Source organism: Quercus robur, chromosome 9 (assembly GCF_932294415.1).
Source record: "Quercus robur chromosome 9, dhQueRobu3.1, whole genome shotgun sequence".
NCBI classification, from domain to species: Eukaryota; Viridiplantae; Streptophyta; class Magnoliopsida; order Fagales; family Fagaceae; genus Quercus; species Quercus robur.
Genome location: NC_065542.1, coordinates 27,116,954 through 27,136,731, shown reverse-complemented (window position 1 = coordinate 27,136,731; position 19,778 = coordinate 27,116,954). Strand labels below are relative to the sequence as shown.

General features: G+C 32.2%; 2 protein-coding genes across 3 annotated transcripts; one reads left to right on the top strand and one right to left on the bottom strand.

Annotated features, from left to right (window-relative positions):
- Window positions 1-4,505: 4,505 nt before the first annotated feature.
- Window positions 4,506-11,759, top strand: LOC126700227 (pentatricopeptide repeat-containing protein At5g42310, chloroplastic-like). Of its 2 annotated transcripts, none has more exons than XM_050398265.1 (6): window positions 4,506-4,648; window positions 5,740-6,930; window positions 9,317-9,469; window positions 9,638-9,709; window positions 9,795-10,043; window positions 10,224-11,759. In XM_050398265.1, the coding sequence occupies exons 2-5, from the start codon at window positions 5,764-5,766 to the stop codon at window positions 9,906-9,908; spliced, it is 1,506 nt and encodes a 501-aa protein (XP_050254222.1). In that variant the 5' UTR covers window positions 4,506-4,648; window positions 5,740-5,763; the 3' UTR covers window positions 9,909-10,043; window positions 10,224-11,759. The 2 variants fall into 2 exon arrangements, with proteins under 2 accessions (XP_050254222.1, XP_050254221.1); XM_050398264.1 differs by having other exon boundaries at window positions 4,506-4,687.
- A 1,228-nt stretch (window positions 11,760-12,987) lies between these two features.
- Window positions 12,988-19,558, bottom strand: LOC126700229 (late embryogenesis abundant protein At5g17165-like). The gene is made up of 2 exons (XM_050398266.1): window positions 19,345-19,558; window positions 12,988-13,552 (listed from the first exon to the last, which is right to left on the bottom strand). Exons 1-2 carry the CDS (start codon window positions 19,455-19,457, stop codon window positions 13,288-13,290), a joined length of 378 nt encoding a protein of 125 aa, XP_050254223.1. The 5' UTR covers window positions 19,458-19,558; the 3' UTR covers window positions 12,988-13,287.
- Between the last annotated feature and the right edge of the window lie 220 nt (window positions 19,559-19,778).

Below are 19,778 nucleotides of genomic sequence, written 5' to 3'. Positions count from 1 at the left end.
AAAAAATTCCAAGGAAATGTAAAAGGCCTTTTTTTGAAAAAAGAAATAGGAACTTTTTGAATTGTAGAAATATTATTGTTTTAATTACCTTGTTTATAGACTTCATTATTAAATTATAATCATCTAAATTATAGTAGACCACACAAGATAAATATGTATAGATGATTTTTATTTTTTATTGTTTACTTATAAATATCTAAATTAAAGTTTTTTTAATCTAAATTAAAATAGATGAATATATAGAGGTAAAATTATATGAAAAGTTAAAACTACTCAAAATAAACGTTTAACCACTGGTAGATATGTGTTTTTTGAAGACTAAAAGTTTGCTTGATTGTTTTACCTAGAACTATATAACTATGTAAATATTGTTGCGAATGGTTCCATCATTTGCAAATTATCAAGTTTGATGGCCTTACATGAACTCATGTTTTGTGACAATTTTTTTTTTTTTTGCCGAAACAACTTAAAAATATTAAAACTTAAGTAATCACATGTGGTAACTGTAAAACACGCCAATGATATGAAAAATTGAAAGCTTTAAATTTTTAAAAAGCATTTTTAGTAGACTATAATATAAAACATTTTTTTTTCTCAATATTTTATGTAACTTTTCTCATAAGATCAATATTGTTAGCATCCTTTAAAGACAATAAAGAATATATTTGAGAAGAAGAAGAAGAAGCAGACACGATGCTAAAACGTAATATAAAATTATTAAGGTTGCGTGATTTAAATTTGTGGCAAAAAAATTAATATATCTATGATAAAGGTTTTTATCTAAATGATATATAATAATCCATATTTTTTTAGTCTTGATTCAAAAACTCCATTCTCAATAGCCTTATAAGGTTACAAATTGATCAATCTATAGGCCTAGACACATTCAAAGAGTGCTATCTAAATTATAAATTATATGACCCTTTATCTCACAAATATTTTGATCCTCCTAATGTATGGTAAAGGAAGGCAAGTGTGTCTCTAGCCATTTTATTGATTTGTGCTGCATAAGTATGGAGGATGTGACTGAATTTTAGTGTTGAATAAAATAAGAGAAGAAGAAAAAAGAGTAAAAATAAATATATAATGAGAAATATCAAATTATCCATGTCATTCTATATAATATAATAACATTATACTATTATATACTATATGTATAATACAGTAGGATAATATTTAATAATCAAACAGAATAGAAAAGATAACAACTTAAAACACAAAACTAAATCACATTAACCCAAAGTAGAATTTTAATTAACACAAAAATTCATCAACCTAAGTATGGATGCAATAAAAAAATAAAAAAACAAATTGAGAGAGAGAGAGAGAGAGAGAGAGAGAGAGAGAGAGAGAGAGAGGTAACATTTTTTGTGTAAGAAAACTATGCATAGAATGAAAGAGAATATATCAAATTTATATTAATATGTTAAGAATAAGAAGAGTCAAAATAAAAGAAGATAAAAGGGTAGAGCATGAATGATATTAAGATAGAAAGTAGTGGGGAGATGAATAGGTAAAAGGGAGGGAGAGTTTTGGAAAATTAATAATAAAAATACTTTTTTTGATAAGTAAATTAATAATAAAAATAATGGTTAAAGGATATTTTAACTTCTAAATAATGGAGTTTTTAAGTCACCTTATTAAATGAGAAAATGTTTTAAAAAATATATAGGAAAAATTAGAAACGAAATAGGATAATGACGTTGCTGCTGAGATGGCTCAACCAAAGTACAATAATAATAAATACTATGCTTCAGCTTTTTGATATACTAGTAAAAGTCTCGTGCATTGCACGGTTTTAGTCATTAATTTGTTCTATATTTTTTTAGGAACTATAACTAAATGAATCATTTTTTTTATGTGAACTGAATAAATCATTATTACATCATTTCATATTTTTTATCGAACGTAATTATATATAATCTAACACCTTAAATTATATAACTTGAGTAATGTCTTTAGTTGTATTGTACTTTAAAAACTATCAAAATTTATAGGCATTAACAAATATTTAAAACATTTTTTTAGAAGAGAAAAAAATTAAAACTGAAGGCAAAAAGAACAACACACACATATGAAAAAAAAAATTTTAATTTAATAATTACAAACAACCAAAAACCAAATTAAATAGAAATCTCAATTCATTAATTAAGAACAATCCATTTTTTTAAGAAAAAAGAATATTCCAAATTTCTAAACATTAAAAATATGAAAAAAAAATTTAAGTTAAGCAAAGAGAGACTTACATAGGAATTGGACTGATGGATCTAATTTATCCAATTTCTTTTTCTCTTATCCAATTTAAATTGGCAGCAAATTTTGCTTTTAGAAAAGCTAGACTATACATAAGAAAGTATCAAGCAAAAACTGCAACAAATTAAATCCACAATATTGATGTCAATAACATATAAAATAAAAATAAATGATAAAGCTAGCATAATCTGTAAATAGATACATACATGAAATTTTAACCTATTTATAAAATGAACAAATTCACTAAATAAAAAAGAGAGAGAACAAAAGAACCACTTTATTCAATTACGGTTTCTAAATCCAACTTGTACTTCCTTCAATATTGTAAAACCTACCTACTTCTCATTTGCCTGGCACATCTAGTTTAGCATATTTACTTAACTAAATAACATTAAAATTTATATACATCTTCAAAGAAAAAAGTTATATTTTTATTTTTCTCAAAACATGAAATGGAAAAGATTCATCTACATGTTACCTCTAGAGGAAATTGAAGTCAACGACATTTCAAATGATAGCCATTTTGCGTTTAAAGTTTTCTATATCATTGTTGGCATATATAATTATATATACATGTATGTGAAAGAATTAAGTGTGTCATCTTTATCCTTATCTCTAGCATAACATATAGAGTTTGTTTTTATCATGTAAACCATGCATGTTATCAGGTAGAGAGAAGAGAAGAGATCCGTATATCAAATATTTAAAAAAAAAAAAAAAAAACTCTTTCATGATTTTTAAATTGAGACATAGTTATCGATTAAGGGAATGGATATTATTGTAGAGAGTGCAGGTGTGAAGCCGAAATTCTAATCACCCTAGAACTCATAAATCAAATAAATCTCCAATTGCTAATCAAATAAAACAAAAGTGAGAGGACATGTTAACGATAACTATGAAGAACTCAAAAAAATATTAGTAGTAATTGTATGGCATTAGGACATAAAAGGTAGGATATTGTGATATACATCATGTTAAATATTTAATTTAATTTTTTAATATTTAGTTTAATTAATTATATGATTTCAATTGTTATAAAAAGTTGATAAGAAGTTGTTTCCATTTAAAACAATAATTTCAAGTTTTGAAGAAGTTGATATAAGCCAAAAAAAAAAAAAAATTTAAAATCAAATACCATAATTAATTACAATTTTTTTTTTCTGTTATATCGTAAAAATCAAGTTGTTATTTATTAACGTTATTATCTTTTTTTTTTTTTTTTGGTTGTTATCTAAAAATTTGACATTTATCCAAAAAAAAAAAAAATTATAACAAAATATATTTGGGGAAAAAAAAAAGTAGATAAAAAATCCTCCCGCGAGTGTGCTGTGTGTATCCCAATGAAATTGGTTTTTTTTTTTTTTTTTTTTTTTTTTTTTTTCAAATTCATGGGATTAACTATACTTCTACATCACAACTACACATTTTAATAGTTTATGCTTTAGATGATTTTTTTTTTCTTTCTATCCTATTATTTTAGGCTTTGTTGATAATATTTAGATAAACACTTGAAGGTTTTAGCTATATGGCACCAACCAACTAAATTTACCTCTCAAAGAAAAAAACCAACTAAATAGGTGTAGTGTAGTAATAAAAAATAAGAAAGTTGCTACTTTTCTTTAATAATACACCATGCAAAAAAAGAAAAAAAGAAGATTAGATGAAGAATTTGGATTATAATACACTACACTTAAAAAATAAGAATTAGATAGATTAGATGAAAATTTTGGATTGTAATCAAATTAAGATTTTTATCAACTTAGAAATTATAGGAAAATAAAAATTATATTTTTTAAAAATCTAATAAAATTTATGCAATTTGATGAAGCCACTTGATGCAATTACGACTTCTAAGTCCAACTTTTATTATATAGTATATGATATAGATATAAATATAGATAAAGTAATTTTTTAGTATGAGAAAATAGCATTTTTTAGTACAACTGATGAAAAAGTGAATTTAAAGTGCCTAAAAAATAACGTGGAGACTTAAAAGAATGTTATGGATTTGAGTATATATTTTTGGAGAAACTTAGGTACACGTACAATATTATTTTTTAAGTTCCTCCTTTAAGATTATGTGACTATTTAATTAAAAAATATATTTTTTAAAGAAAAATACTCATAAAAAAAACTTAAAAGAAAAATTTAAGAAATAACAACTAAAGTAGTATAATTAGGTCTTACCCTTTGTGCCCTCTTTTTCCCTTATCCGTCACAACTTCACGTTTTCAGTTATAAAACACAGATGTCTTTTGTTTTTGTTTTTGTTTTTGTTTTTGTTTATTTATTTATGAAACACAGGTGTGTTTTGTCAACCAAGTTTTTAATATTTGCTTGGTTTTGTCTAGTGATGGTAGGGAGAAGGGACTATTTTTCTCATCTATAATAGCAGGTTAGCACTTTCTGACGCTGTTGCTCTTTCTCCAAACCTGTAAGTTTGTTTTGCCTTTCAGTTATTTCGTGTTTAAGACTTGCATGTTTCACCAATTGGAGCACTGACCCAATAAACATTCATTAGCCCTTTTAAGTTTTAACCTATATAATCTTTGTTCATATCATGATTTTCTTCTTTCCAGCACATCATTTTGATTCATGCCCTGTCTTTACTTCCTTTTTCATACCAAGTACACGCTCTTTCATCCCAGTTAGCCTCTTTCTGAACTCAGTTTTTTTGGTTTTCCTTATTCTTTAATCTTTTAAGCTTAAGCCCAAAATTATAATTGTTATGGTATAATATTTATGATAACTGTTTGAATTGACGAGGACCCATTAGCTGAAATTGTTGGATTTTGCAATATTGAGCCGCAATTCAGGGTTTAATTAGTAATTGTTGAAAATTTTTATTTTTATTTTTATTTTTTATTTTTTACACGTTAAAGTGAAATTGAGAAAACCCACCTGGTAAATTTTCTCTATGACGATATATAGTGTTGCAATTAGGAATGCATTTATTGTTAAGAGTTGAAATCTAGATTTGAAACCTTTAAAAAAAAGTTGAAATTTGGGTGTTTGTAAGGTAGACTTTTTTATTGTTTTGTGGTAATTTGTTTTCACATGATTGTGTGAAATTGTTTTTTTTTTTTTTTGCTAATCTTGTGTGACATTGCTGCTACAGTGCTCTAATGGGTATAATAGCTTAGGTTCTCTGCATTTATTTGTTTTTTAAAATATATTTTGTGGTCCTTGTGGAGTAATCTTGTACAAGTGTTATTTGAACTGACTTTATCATTGGCACTTGGACGTACTGTTTGGCCCTTGCTGTTATGGTTGATTCAAAGGAATATCTAATCTTTTATTAAATTTTTCTTTGTATAGATGATTTTTAAGAGAGAAAAAGAAGAAAAAGAAAAATGCTGCTTCTAGATTTACCAAATAAATATGCACTTGTCATATATATGCTTTTCACTCCTACTAATATATATCTCCTGGTTCATATCTCTTGTTCGAATTCTTATCATGAGTTATTTTTTCCCCATGTTGCAGAAATAGAAGATATATGATATATTCATGGTGATGGTGTTGTTTTCACTATCATCCACCCGTGGTGTCACTTCTTTCTTTTTGTTTAGTTCCTCTAATCGTTCCATGCTGAACAAGGATGTCAAAGAAGTAAGTTTAAGAGCATTTGACAAAAAGAACTTGGATACAAAGTCCCTAGAAAGCCTTGTAAAAGGAAAGGAACTTTCTTGGGAGCTATATAACCACACAATATGTGATTGTTGCAAAGTGGGAGATATTGACAGGGCTATGACTCTTCTTGCTCGGATGGAGTCTTCGGGGCTTCATCCCAACTTGATATCCTACACACATTTGATTGAAGCTCTTGGAAGCATAGGAAGGACTTTGGAAGCTGAAGCAGTTTTCCAAGAAATGATATGTTCTGGGTTTAAGCCTAGAGTGAACTTGTACAATGTTTTGCTTAGAGTTTTCTTAAAGAAAGGGCTCCTAGGAGGTGCAGTTAAGGTATTAGATGTAATGGATGATTTGGGTATTTGTAGGAATCAAGAAACATATGAGGTTCTTCTGGATTACTATGTGAATGCTGGGCGTTTGGAAGATACTTGGGGAATAATCAACGAAATGAGGCGCAAGAGGTTTCAACTGAACTCATTTGTGTATAGTAAGGTTATTGGTCTTTACAGGGATAATGGGATGTGGAAGAAAGCAATGGGTGTTGTAGAAGAGATTAGGGAGATGGGGATGTCACTAGACAAGCAGATTTATAACAGCATTATAGATACGTTTGGGAAATATGGTGATTTGGATGAAGCCTTGGAAGTGTTTGAGAAAATGCAACAAGAAGGTATAAGGCCTGATATAACAACATGGAATTCTTTGATCAGGTGGCATTGTAAGGTTGGGAATTTATCTAAGGCCCTTGAGTTGTTCACCCAAATGCTAGAACAAGGGTTATATCCTGATCCAAAGATCTTCATTACCATTATTAGCCGTTTGGGAGAGCAGGGAAAGTGGGATGTGATAAAGAAGAATTTTGAGACTATGAAATACAGAGGATATAAAAAAAGTGGCGCCATTTATGCAGTTTTGGTTGATATTTATGGGCAATATGGGAGATTTGCTGATGCTGAGGAGTGCATATCTGCTCTAAAGTCAGAAGGTGTTCAACTTTCAGCTAGCATTTTTTGTGTCTTAGCAAATGCTTATGCTCAGCAGGTCTGCTGTTCCACACCCCCATTGTTTCCTGCTTCCTTTCTCTTTATTATCTCCTTGTATAATTGTTATTTATTTGTTGACTTTTTTTTTTTTTGGGGGGGGGGGGGGGGGGTGTTTACATTTCATGTCCAATTTTCTAATGGTTTTAGAAAGATGCTTCATTCTTTGTATAATATCTGGGCTCACCAGTATGGCATCAAGCCTAACAGCTTCTGCAATCTGTGTTTCATTATTATATATGTCATCTTATGTAGCAATTCTTGAAACCTTTCTCCTTTAATATATCAATATATGTTAGAGCTTTGAAGCCTCCCCCCAGATGACCACCATTGCCAGAACATTTCAGCCTACCACTTTAACTGCTAAACTTTTGCTTTTGTGGCTGCTTTAATTTGCTATATTGAGCTCACTATCCTCAGGCGTTTGTACTGCTGCACAAGTGGTGCTGACATCCTAATGATATATACTCTGAAAATTGCTCCATCTGAAATATTTAAGGCCTTTGCTTCTAAATTCCTAGGTTGAAATTTTTTAAGGGCAAAATTACAATGTTGGTCCCTCAAGTTTACTCTATGTGCACAATTGGTCCCTTAAGTTTAAAGCGAGCACAATTGGTGTCTCAAGTTTTAAAATTGAGTTGTATTAGTTCTTTTACTAACTGTCATTAATGGTGTTACTTACGTGGCTAACAGAACAATGATTTGTCATTTTTTTTTAATGATGTTGCATTTTATTTATTAAAAAATTATGGGACAAGCTCACCTCCCAATCAATACCCTCCTGTTTTCTCCATTTTTTAAATAGATGAAGGACACGTGTAAGTGAAATCCCACAAAGCAACTTTTCTTACATTCTCTCTCTATCTCTCAACTCTCTCTAGAACTCCAGAACCGAGCATCAAAGATGTTTACACTTTGTCATTAAATTGTGTCTTGCTTCTTCCGTCATCTTCTACACAAAGACAAATTCACTTTTGTTTGAATCTTATATTTAGTTTTTTGGGCTTCTGGGCATTATTACTTACAACGGAACCCCTTCATCTATAAGAATTTTTTTTTTTTCCTTTTTAGGTGAGTTTAAACCAAGCTTTTGTATTTTCTTGGAACCCAAAACAACTATAGACTAGGATTTACCAGCTTTGGTGTTCTTGTGGAAGCATTTATGATTGAGTGGTGGAGGGTTTGGGTTCAATTTCCTTTCCCTGATCCAATGTCCCAATTTCACTCTTTCTTCTCCGGCAAGCACCGATCTTCTCAGGTAAGGTTTGATCTTGGAGCGTCTGATGCTCAGCTCTGAAGAGAGCTAGATGGAGAGAGTAATGGAGATAGTGGACTTTTTCAGTAATTGCTATAGTACTGGAGGTTTGTGCATTGCTTTGTGAATTTTTACCGTCTTTGTGTATGAGGTGAAGGAGGGAACAAGACAACTTACTGAGTAAGATTCAATTCTGGAGTTTTAGAGAGAGGAAGACGGAGAGAGAGTAAGTTGCTTTGTGGGTTCTTTTTTAGCCTTTGGATTGCTTCACTTACACGTGTCCTTCATCTATTTAAAAAATGCCACATCATTAAAAAAAAATGCCAGGTCATTGTTCCATTAGCCACGTAAGGAACACTACTAATAGGAATTAGTAAAATGACTAATATAACTCAGTTTTAAAACTTGAGGGATTAATTATGCTCGCTTCAAACTTGAGAGACCAATTACGCACACAGGGTAAACTTGAGGGACCAACATTGTAGTTTCGCCTTTTTTAAGCATACCAGGATAATGTCTAGTAAATACTTTGGAATCTATCAAACTGAGAAGATGATGAAAACCAAATGGTAGTTTTGGCTCTTGCAAAGCATTGTTTCAGGAGAGGGGAAATGAGTTACCTGCAACAACTTTTGCTACCAGTTACAGTGGAAGATCCTTAATGTTTGTCTCCATTTACACAATTGCACTTGTTATTTCTCAAAGCATGTCAGTTTTTTTTGGAGCACTTACTCATATACTAGTAGAATAGTATCTGTAATCCTCAATGTTATTGGCTTGTTTTTAATTGTTAGGAGTGTTGTACATTTAAGTCTCTAGGAGGGATAGATTTCCTGTAAAATGCCAAGTCAGTTATAGCCAGTGTTTTATGCCAGGGAGGGGGAAAAAGAAAAGAAAAGACAACAGTAGGCATGTACTTCTAATTCATATGATCATATTTATTTAAAGATACAAAGTAAACAATAACAACTCAAGATTGATATGTAAACTACAAATAAGTTTTGCTACTTTTTCAAGATCATTTGGTGATACCCTTTGTTTTTTCTTTAAAAAAAAAAAAATTCATGTATAAACACATGATATTCAGAAGTGAAAACTTTGTTTGCTGAGTTATATCTTTTGTTTTGGGCAGGGATTATGCGAGCAGACACTTAAGGTACTTCAGCTCATGGAAACAGAGGGGATTGAGCCAAATATTATAATGCTGAATGTGTTGATCAATGCATTTGGTATTGCTGGGAGACATATGGAGGCATTATCAATTTATGATCAGATGAAAGAAAGTGTAAGCCATCTTCTTTGCATTACATATATATGGTTAGACACGAGACTTTTTTACTTTATAGACTTGCATTTTCCTTTTCCACTTCATTCTTCAAGATATTTTTTGTTTTTACGCCGTTTTTAATGATAATTTTTTTTTTTATTTATATTTATTTAATATTTTCTGAAGGGTATTAGTCCTGATGTGGTTACCTATAGTACGCTTATGAAGGCATATATTAGGGCAAGGAAATTTGATAAGGTAGGTACTCTAGTTACATGGTTACAAGGTTACATGTGTTCTACTGTATCTCTTGGCCTAATTCATGTAATGGTTTGTTGGCCAGGTCCCTGAAATATACAAGCAAATGGAATATGCTGGATGTACTCCAGATAGGAAGGCAAGAGAGATGTTACAAGCTGCATTAATGATCCTTGAACAGAGACCATATAAGTACTAGATTGGCCTGCAGTCTTGTGCGGTCAGTGTGCTCATGTTTGGTAGGTGTGGAAATTATCATGTTCCAGATGACACGTGATACACCTTTAAATCACAGTCCTTTTGCAACATGGAATGAATGTTTGCTTGAGCTGAGGTGAGCTCCTCTTTTCCTCTTATTGTAGGATGTCACAGATATGCTTTTGGCTCATGATTGTTCATGTTTCCTATAAGCGTTTAACTTCCTGTTATAATGACTTTATTCCCTAATGGCCTTGGTTTTGCATTTGAATCTTGCTGACTGTTGTCCTTACATGGCTGTTATATAAATTTTCAGACTGAGTGGGGAGTTTGACAAATGGACTTAAGAGCATTCAAATGTTACTTACTAGTGGAAATAACAGGTGATGGATGCTCCAGGCATCAGGAATTATTTAGGCAGAGGATCTTCTGACAAACTGTTCCCATCTCTGGTGTATCATTTTTTATTTGACTGACAACATACTGAGGTTTCCACGACTGGCTCTCAACCATCCATATATTGCCTATACATTTTTTTAGCTGGAAACTTGGGGGCTTAAGTCAATCCTTCCCTTCTCTTGGCCCTGGAGAATTAATACAAGCAAGTCCTTATACTGCAAGAAGCAATGGTCACCCATGTTTGTCTGTCACAGATGCGGGCCTTTATTATGCATTGGTTACTTCAACTGGATTTTTCAGCTCCAAAAAAATATCAAAAAAAAAAAAAAAAAAAGAGAGAGAGGAAATGAGATTGTCCAAGAGCTGAACATTGAAGATTCTTAGATTGCTGCAGATTGATGGATGTGGTGGCAAAAGTCTTTTCTCTTACATTTGGAGTGGCAACCAAGGGGAGGGAAGATGTATATATTGGATTGGGCTGACATATATAATGGGTGATGTTAGGTTGGGGTCTGTTAAGCCAACAGGTCACTTATCTTTTTGAGAAATGAAGAGTACCGGTTATTTACCAAAAAAAGAAGAGTGTGAGTTACTATGTTATCTTGAGAGTAATCACTCTCTACTTTGATGACTGAATTTTTGTTGGCTTGCCTTGCTTTAGAGGTAGAAGCAGTAGATGAAGCATTTCTTTTTTATGGAGTAGGAAATTTTTTGGTGGGTAAAGATCAGATTAAGGAGGTGTGGAATAGACTAGCATGTGCTTAGGCAAATCTACACTACCTAGTTTTGGTATGTGAACATTAAAGGCTTTTGGAATGACTGCATGAACTTTTGATGTAGTGTTGGCCCTAGGCATGCGTTGGTGGTTGGAGATGGAAATACAACTGATTTGATAGGAGTAAAGATTATTTTCTTAGAGAGATCCTGCGGATTAATTTAATAATAATGCTATGTGCTGTCGACTGGTGGTCTTTCTATGAAGCAGCAGATTGAACAAAAACAGCATGGCTCAGGAGCTTTCAGATGAGATCAATCCACCTTCTCTAAAAAAAAAAAAAAAAAAAAAAAAGAAGATAAAAAAGGAAAGAGAGAGATCGATCCGCTACTCTTCTGACTGCCCTACAGCGAATGGAGCAAAGTTAGCAGCATTTCAATCTCCTAGACCAATTGCCATGCCATATATTTAACATTATTGTTAATTTAGGCTATATTTTTGAGGAACCCAACTAAATCATTTGAATGTCAAGAGTTGTAGATATCATCCCTTATTATGCTGTCCTATCAGTCAAGTTAGAATATACTTTTGTTTTGGCCTTTTGGGTGAGTTTAAATGATTTGATACTTCCAGGTTACTTACCCATTTAACTTCCAAAATACATGTAAATGTGCCTGAACTCTCTTACTCCATACAAATTGTTTTCACTCAATCTAATTGTGATATGATATTCTGTTATGGGAATTCTCTTTGTTTCATGCACAGTTTTGTTCAAGTTTGAAAAGTGATGGGAGTATAGAGTACAGTTTTTTGAAAAGTGGAGTAGAGAGTACAGTTTGGAAATGAAAGAAGAAAGAGAAGGGTGGAAAACAAAGAAATATAAAATTTTGGAAAATGTTAAGAGGCACATGTGTCTATTAAGGATGATTAATTGTGGAGTTCACCTAATAAAGAATTGGTATCAATTAATGAAATGAATGAAAATAATACTGAAGTAGCAGGTAGAACTTAAAAAATGTTAGCTTTATTGACTCTACACCTTATAAAGTTGATAAAAAATATAACAAAAAGTTAGACTTTATTAACTACCCTAAAATTTTTAATGTTGAAATTTACCTTTTATGTATTTCAGAAAAGAAAATGTACCTTTTGTAGTAAGCTAATATCTATAAATAAAGTACAATTTCGTGCAGTTTCACTTCTATATGGCAGCAAACTTTGGGGCTAAATTTTGTACATAGCATGCAGATATGTACAATGAAGTGAGGGCTAATCATTAGCCGTCATGGCCATAATCTATATATATATTGTGGGGTCCAATAATGGACGGGTCAGGCCCATTTGCTGATAAAGGGTCCAAAGGCCTAAGCCGGAAAAGGTCATGGCCAGAGCTCAAGAATAGTATGGCCCAATTGACCCGGAGAAGCAGCCGAGGACAGTGCAGTCCTCGGCTGGCCCAAGAACAAGGGCAGAAAGGTAAAGGGACGTTCTTGAAGGGAAATCTAAAATATCTAAGAAAGGCTTCCTTTGCCACCTTCCCCATACATATCTCTGCGCCCAACAAAGCCTTATCCATTAACTTTATCAACAACTCTCAACGACTTAGGTTTGAGACTGATGGGACAAGTATCAGTCTTGGAAAGGTCGACCCTACACGTGGACGAGGGAAATTGAACGCATGCTAGTATAAAAGAAAAATATGTAACCTAAAGAAGAGGCGCTCCAGTCCCACGGGAAAAAGAGGAGGGGTTACAGAGATGGATACACCTAAACCATATATGAGTTCCTTAACAAAACCACAACCGGGTAAACACGATTTAGCCTTTCGATCCCACTCTCTACAAATGATATTGTATGGACCCATTTACGTGCGAACCCAACTCAACAGTGGTTTATCGCAAATCATGTCCCTACATATATATATATATATATATATATATATTTATATAAAATGAAGATAACAAGCAATTAAACATTACCAAGCCTTTTATAGCAACAAAGTACTGTGAAAACATAAGCCACAGCAATAAGTACATATCAAGGTCCATAGTAACAGGATAGGTAAGTCTCAAATATAATATAAGGTTTCACTCCCAGCTCTCTAGTTCTTGCTATATTATGAACATAACCAGTGTTTGCTTGTACCAAGTACTGTATAGGCTACTTAGGCTGATGCCTATACTTTTATTTATGTATAGTAGTTAACCGTCAATAATATTAAGGAGACGGGTCTTAGCTTAGTACTTTTCTTAATTTCTATGTGCGCTCAGAGAGCGTGAGGCTTCTCCAAGTCCTCCAGACCAGAGGGACGAAACCAGGCCTTCTGCTCAAGCACAGAGTCCTCACCACCATTAGCAGTACGGTTGCCGCCTGCGGTTGAGGCTTGCCCGGCAGGCGGTCCAAAGACCCCAGTTTGAGGGTGCGGTGCCCAGTACTTGTCGGAGTGGGGCGGTATTACATGGTCTGGGACTATGTTCTGGGGGTTGTGGTCTTCCGGGTTCTTGTCATACGCTGAGGTGTGTGCAGCCCTCCTGAACTCATTATTGGAAGTTGCACAATAATCAGTACTTTATAAGATATTGTAATACACTATGAAATTTAATGATGCTAACAAAGAAGCTGAGATTAATCAGTGTAGAGAACATTCCAGTGTTTCGAATACATGTAGTATTATGCTCACAACGTGTGGGAGTGTGTTGCTACATACAACTGATATATTAGATATTTTTTTTAGTAAGGAGCACAATCATATCATATAATATCTAAGATCTTATGTGACTGATGACATATGCTAAGCTCACAAGCGATAACCTTGCAAAAAAAAAAAAAAAAAAAAAAAATCCATTGTAAATCTGAGATGGAAGATGGAGGTTGGAGGAGCACAAAGAAGGTATATTATGCTGCAAGTGTCTGCATCTAGTCTCTCACAGCATCTGAGTTATGTAGAACCCATATTTAATACATAAATCTACCCTTTCACAGGGAAGCAAGTTCCACATTTGTGAAACTGACGTCCATGTAAGAGGATGGATTCATGTATCGGATATACTATAGATTTTTATTTTTTTTTAAGAAGATTAGGCTTGTTGATATGACATCATATCCTCTAGTAGGTGGCACCACGTACTAGAGGGGTATATATGGCTTTTACACACAAAAAAAAGGAGAAGTCTATTCCAAAGAATAGACATAATTCCCATAATACCCTTGTCCTTATCATATGTAGGTGTAAAAGATAAAAGATAAATGTAGGTGTAAATGATAAAAGAAAAGATAAAAGATAATCTGTCCCACTCTCCACGAGGTATTATGCTTCCTTCTAGGTTTCTACTTCTATATTTGCTCCACTTGGCACTCCGACACAATGTTTATCTAAGTTTAGACATATCATCAATTATCTAACTCGAAAGTGACGAGAGTGGTTAGGTGCGTGACCCAATACCCACGTGGCATTTGGCTGTGTTAGGTGTAAAATTAGGATTACCCATCACCTTTCATCAAACACATTCAAAGCTATATATTATCAAAACAAAAGAAGATATACTTTCTCAAAAATAAAAAAAAACAAAAGAAGATATTCAAAGTGAAGAATGAGGATGGTAGTCACGTGATCAGCATATGACCCGTTAATCCCAATGAGATAACGACTTGGCAAGTGGCAACCAAACCGACCCAACTACTTTTTTTCTTATTTAATTTTTGGTTTTACGCGTTTTCTACGCTTGTTTGACCAGACAAAGTAAAGTGTGATGTGAATTGTGAAGTGAAGGCAGGCAAAGTGAGCGATTGAGAGATTTTCTCGCCACTCGATCTGCTGTGACCATATTTTGTTGTCACAGAAGCATCTCAGCCCTTTAGACTTTTGGTGTCACAAAAATTATAAGATAATCGATAAGATATCTCATGCATCTGTCTCATGCAAAGCATCGCATATATCTCATGCAATGTATTTAAGAACGCATATAAAAAAAAACTAAGAATTGTATACTTTTTCAGTTCACTATGAACCACTTTTCCTGCCCTTGGAAGGGCATTTGTTAATAAAAGTTATCAACAATAATAAATTACATCAACATTTCCTAAAAAAATTTGGTGTCCCTTAAATTTCTAAATTTACTGATTTGTTGATCATAAAGAATATTAGACCAGTTGATCATAATATTGTCAAAATCAACTAGTTTTGTTTTGATTCTTTTCCTATTTTAATTTTGTTTTTTTTTTTTCTTGGTCTTAATTATTGTATTACATTCCAAGGTCCAAGGTAGAAGTCCTTACCATACACGGTATGACGGTAGGCAAACTCAGTTACTATCCAAATATTATAAAGTTGAAAAGAAACTCAAGGAACATGCAAAAGGAAAATAATGGTTTCAATTGTTAAGCCATCTCATCATATGATTAAATTGTTGTAATATATAATAGATATTGCCTCAAACGAAACTAAAAAAATATATATACGTGATGTCAACTGTGAGGTCACATGATCACAAGCAAGAACTAGCCCATAAAAATAATTCACAAGCAAGAGGTCCACAATTAAATAAAAATGAGGATAAACGAATGTGATGTGGTGAAGGCATTAAAGATGCTATCTAAGTGAATATATAATGGCATTGCCATGTATTCTATCATGGTGCTATAATTCGCTTTCATGCCCATCTTAAGAAGTGAATATATAATTGCATAAACAAATATTTCCATTGAATTCTTATCATGATGCTATAATTCGCTCATCTAATCTAAAAGCCTAAATTATAATTTAGAAAATATTCTTACAGTTACACCTAAAAACTTTGGCAAAAAAAAGCATAGAGAAACACTATCATTATGAGATAAAAATTTAGGGGAAATTAAAGGACAACAAGACTACACGAAAGCTGATAAATGGCTCTTTATTTTGGAGAATGGCCTCCACAATTACTTGTGGTACCTTTATCACCAACAAGGAACATGAGTATAGACTGTGACATGGATACACATACACTTGATATAAAGCCTGCCTCAGGGGCCAACCTCTCCATAATCAATTTTGAAGACAAAATTGCCATGTAGGGTATAGAGCATAGACAGGAGTATCTTAATTATAATAATTGTGAGTGCAGACAATGCAATGAGGTGACCACATCACCATAGTACTTGCTATTGAAATTTAAGTCTCTAAACGTGATAAATATGCTGAGTTTGGATCCATTTGAGCTTCCAAATTAATGGACTGTTTGGATGGAGGGGGGAAGGAGGGGAAGTGAAGGAGAATAGAGTAGAGTAGAGTTGACTAAAAATAAGCAAAATTTGTGTTAAATCTATTCTACTCTACTCTATTCTCCCTCCCTCTTCCTCAATCCAAATGGACCATAAATTTTCAGACTGAAAAATTTCTAGATATATTTTAATGGAAAATGCCATAAAAAGAGTCATGAGTTGCATAATAATTTCATTGATTTTACTAGAAGTTCACCTAAACTCTTAATAAAAAATTTTAAAGAAATCTCACCCAAATAAGATATATAGTTCTAACAATTTGACTATATCATATAGTTCATCCTTTTTCTTTTTTGGTTATGCAAGGTCTTATCTCAATAATCGATATAAAATATTGTAAAATCAGCTAATCAGGCTGCATATGAAATGTTAATGTGCACGCATAAATTATTATTATTATTTTGATGTGCCATAAATTATCATTAATTCATTTAGACATGTAGAATCACTAGTCAACCTAACAAAATGTGATATCTATGATGGGCACCATTCATAAATGTTGACAAAATTTCAACCATTTTTGTATGTATTTGAAAGATAATTTATAAACCAAAATCATTCAAATAAATCTTTGAACATAATACTGATGCCAAATGAGAAATGACTTCTTCTTTTACAAGAATTTGAATATTGGATAACATTATATATATACCAATCAAATTAGAACACTTGCTTTTGAGTACAAAATATCTTTTGAAATATTTTGGTATCTCTTTTCATTAAATAGATACTAAATTGTTATAAAATTTCACGAATATAAGTGAAAATGGGTAAGACCCACTGTCTTGGATTTTGTCCTCATAGTATTTTCCTCAAAAAGAAAAGTTTTTATTTATTTATTTATTTATTAATTAATATTTAATAATCTACAAATAGCAAATAAACTATTTTGCTTTCACTGACAAACCTTGAATCTTATTCTTGAGGTTGGAAAACTCTGAAACCAACAACCAAGACAACAAAGAAGGGTGATATTCAATGAACCGAATGCAAAGAGTAATTCATTGAATAAAAAAAAGTCAAATATCTAGAACTCAACGCTAGATCGACTATTGACTTATTCTTTATTTTTACATAAAGGAAAATTTTGCAGAGTCACCGATAAAGTCTACCCCAGATCAAAGATGCCCATTGTCCACCCATCACCCATGGCCACGATGGGTATTAGTTATAAAATATAGAATGAACAGCCTTAGCAACTATAAGACTTTTGACTTGAATTTTTTGAAACTTCATTTTTGAGTGATTGAATTTTTTTTTTTTTTTTTTTTTTTTTTTAACTTGCAAAGTAGGTGGTTTTATCAATTTAAAGAATCATTAACTTAATGACATGGTCGTACATCTAATTTATGTTGTCAAAAAAAAAAAAAAAAATTATCAAATGATAAAAATAGTCATGCTGATAAGCTGATAAGTTAAGACACACTCAGAACGGCATCATTTTGCTAATTTAAGAAAATTTAATAAATAAAATTATTAGTTCGAAATCAAAAAAACATTAATAAAAAAAAAAAACCCAAACCCCCCTAAACTCTGCAATAAAATAATGTCGAAGTGCCTAATTTTGACCTTCCCAAGATAGTTGAAGACCAAAAACGACTAGTTCAGTCAAAACCATGGGCAAATTATCCCATGGTTTTCTGTTTTATTGAAGAATCTGGAGGAGAAAATACACCATCTATGAAACAAATAAATAATCTGGAGGAGGTATATGCACCGAATGCATGATATATACCACCTTAATTTGAAGCTAGAGCACATGGTTATTGATGCTTAAGACTTGGTCTCTCTCCTCTAGTAGCACCATGCAACACAAACACACTAATTGTTTCTCTGGTAAGCTTGTTTCTATAGTAAGACTAGTTCACAATTTCTGGGTTTTTTTTTTTTAATAACTTTTTTTTAAAAGTTTTGAAATAATAATTCAATTTATTAAATATTCTGAAATTATCAAAACAACGTTGTTTTGATTGAACAATTTAAAAATTTAGAAGCCTTATTGAACAAAAGCAAAATTAGAGACTCAAAATAAATTGTAATGAAGTTTAGAGGATGAATTTTGTATTTTTACCATTTTTTAAAATATTTTTTTAAAAGAAAAATAGTGGGCATGCAATGAGAACAAAAAAGACGGAACAAAATTTCAGACAAAACAAAAAACATTGTAAAGTGGAGTCCTCCTCAGCTGATTTCCACACACAAAAATCGTGGAAATAAATTGTAGAATTACTCAAAAGACCTTTCCATGTACTGTACGGTTCATTGGCTTTTTGTTCGTTTTTTACCATTACTATTCGAATCAAAACATAAAAAAAGGTACGGACCACGTTGGGGCCGCCACCGATTGGGCCGCCCCAAAACATACATTAAAAATAAAACATAAACTATTTATGTTTTCATCGTTTCCCATAACACAATAAAAAAAAATATATATATATATATCATATAAAAAATATATGTGTATATATTTTTATATAACAGTAAGATAAAGTTTGTCTTCTGGATTTGGGAAAAAATTAATAAAAAAAATCGAAGTTCCTTATCAAAGATCAGATGGCAGGTGGCAGATGGCAGAAGAGGAAGATGGAAAAGTAGATATATAGAGAAAACAATCAAGCTGAACAAAAACAAAACTCACCCACCAGTCAGAATATTAGGAAACAAACAAATATAATCCAAAAAAGGATAATAATAATAAGTGAAATAATTCCTTAATTTCTTGAAATATAAAACAACACCTGAGATAAAAAATTCCCAAAATTATTGACTACCCAGATATCTCATGCACAAAAATTCTAAATGGGCTTTTTTTTGTTGTTGTCTCTTATAATTATTATTAGTATTATTCTTTTTAACTACCAAAACAATTGTAGCAAGAAAGTAATTAGGAAATGGCAGCATAATATAAGAAGATTAACTCTATGACAGTTAACAATATGCTACCTCTTATGATCAAAAACAGTTGAGAAATAAAAAAATTTCTAACTTTCCAGACACTGATACACAGATATAACATATATACCTAAAAATAAATCAAAGCAAATAGATCAGTGGAAAAACTGACCTCAGAGTAGTAAGAGGTGGATCGCGAGAGTTGGAGTTGGAAGTTCGGATCCGATTGACGACACGCTTGCCCAGGCTTAGAGCGACCCCTCGGCTATTCGAATTGGCTGCCATACAATGATGCACTGACAAAGGCAAAAAGCAGTACTGAGACTCTATGAGAGAGAGCGAGAGAGGGGAAGTGTGTGTTTCGTGATTGGGAATGGAAAGGCAAAAGCTGTTTTTATAGGCAGAAATGTATTATTATATGTATAATGTTAATGTTAACAGGTGTTTGTGTTGTGTTGGGTTGGGTCGAGTACAGGGAATTTGGGTGCGATGTTAACTGCTCCTCAACAGTCACTCTTTTTTCTTTTCTTTTTTTTCTTTCCTTCCTTGGTGACCACCTACCCCGTACGCTGAGTAGTACCAAACGGTACTCGGCCTTCTTTTTTT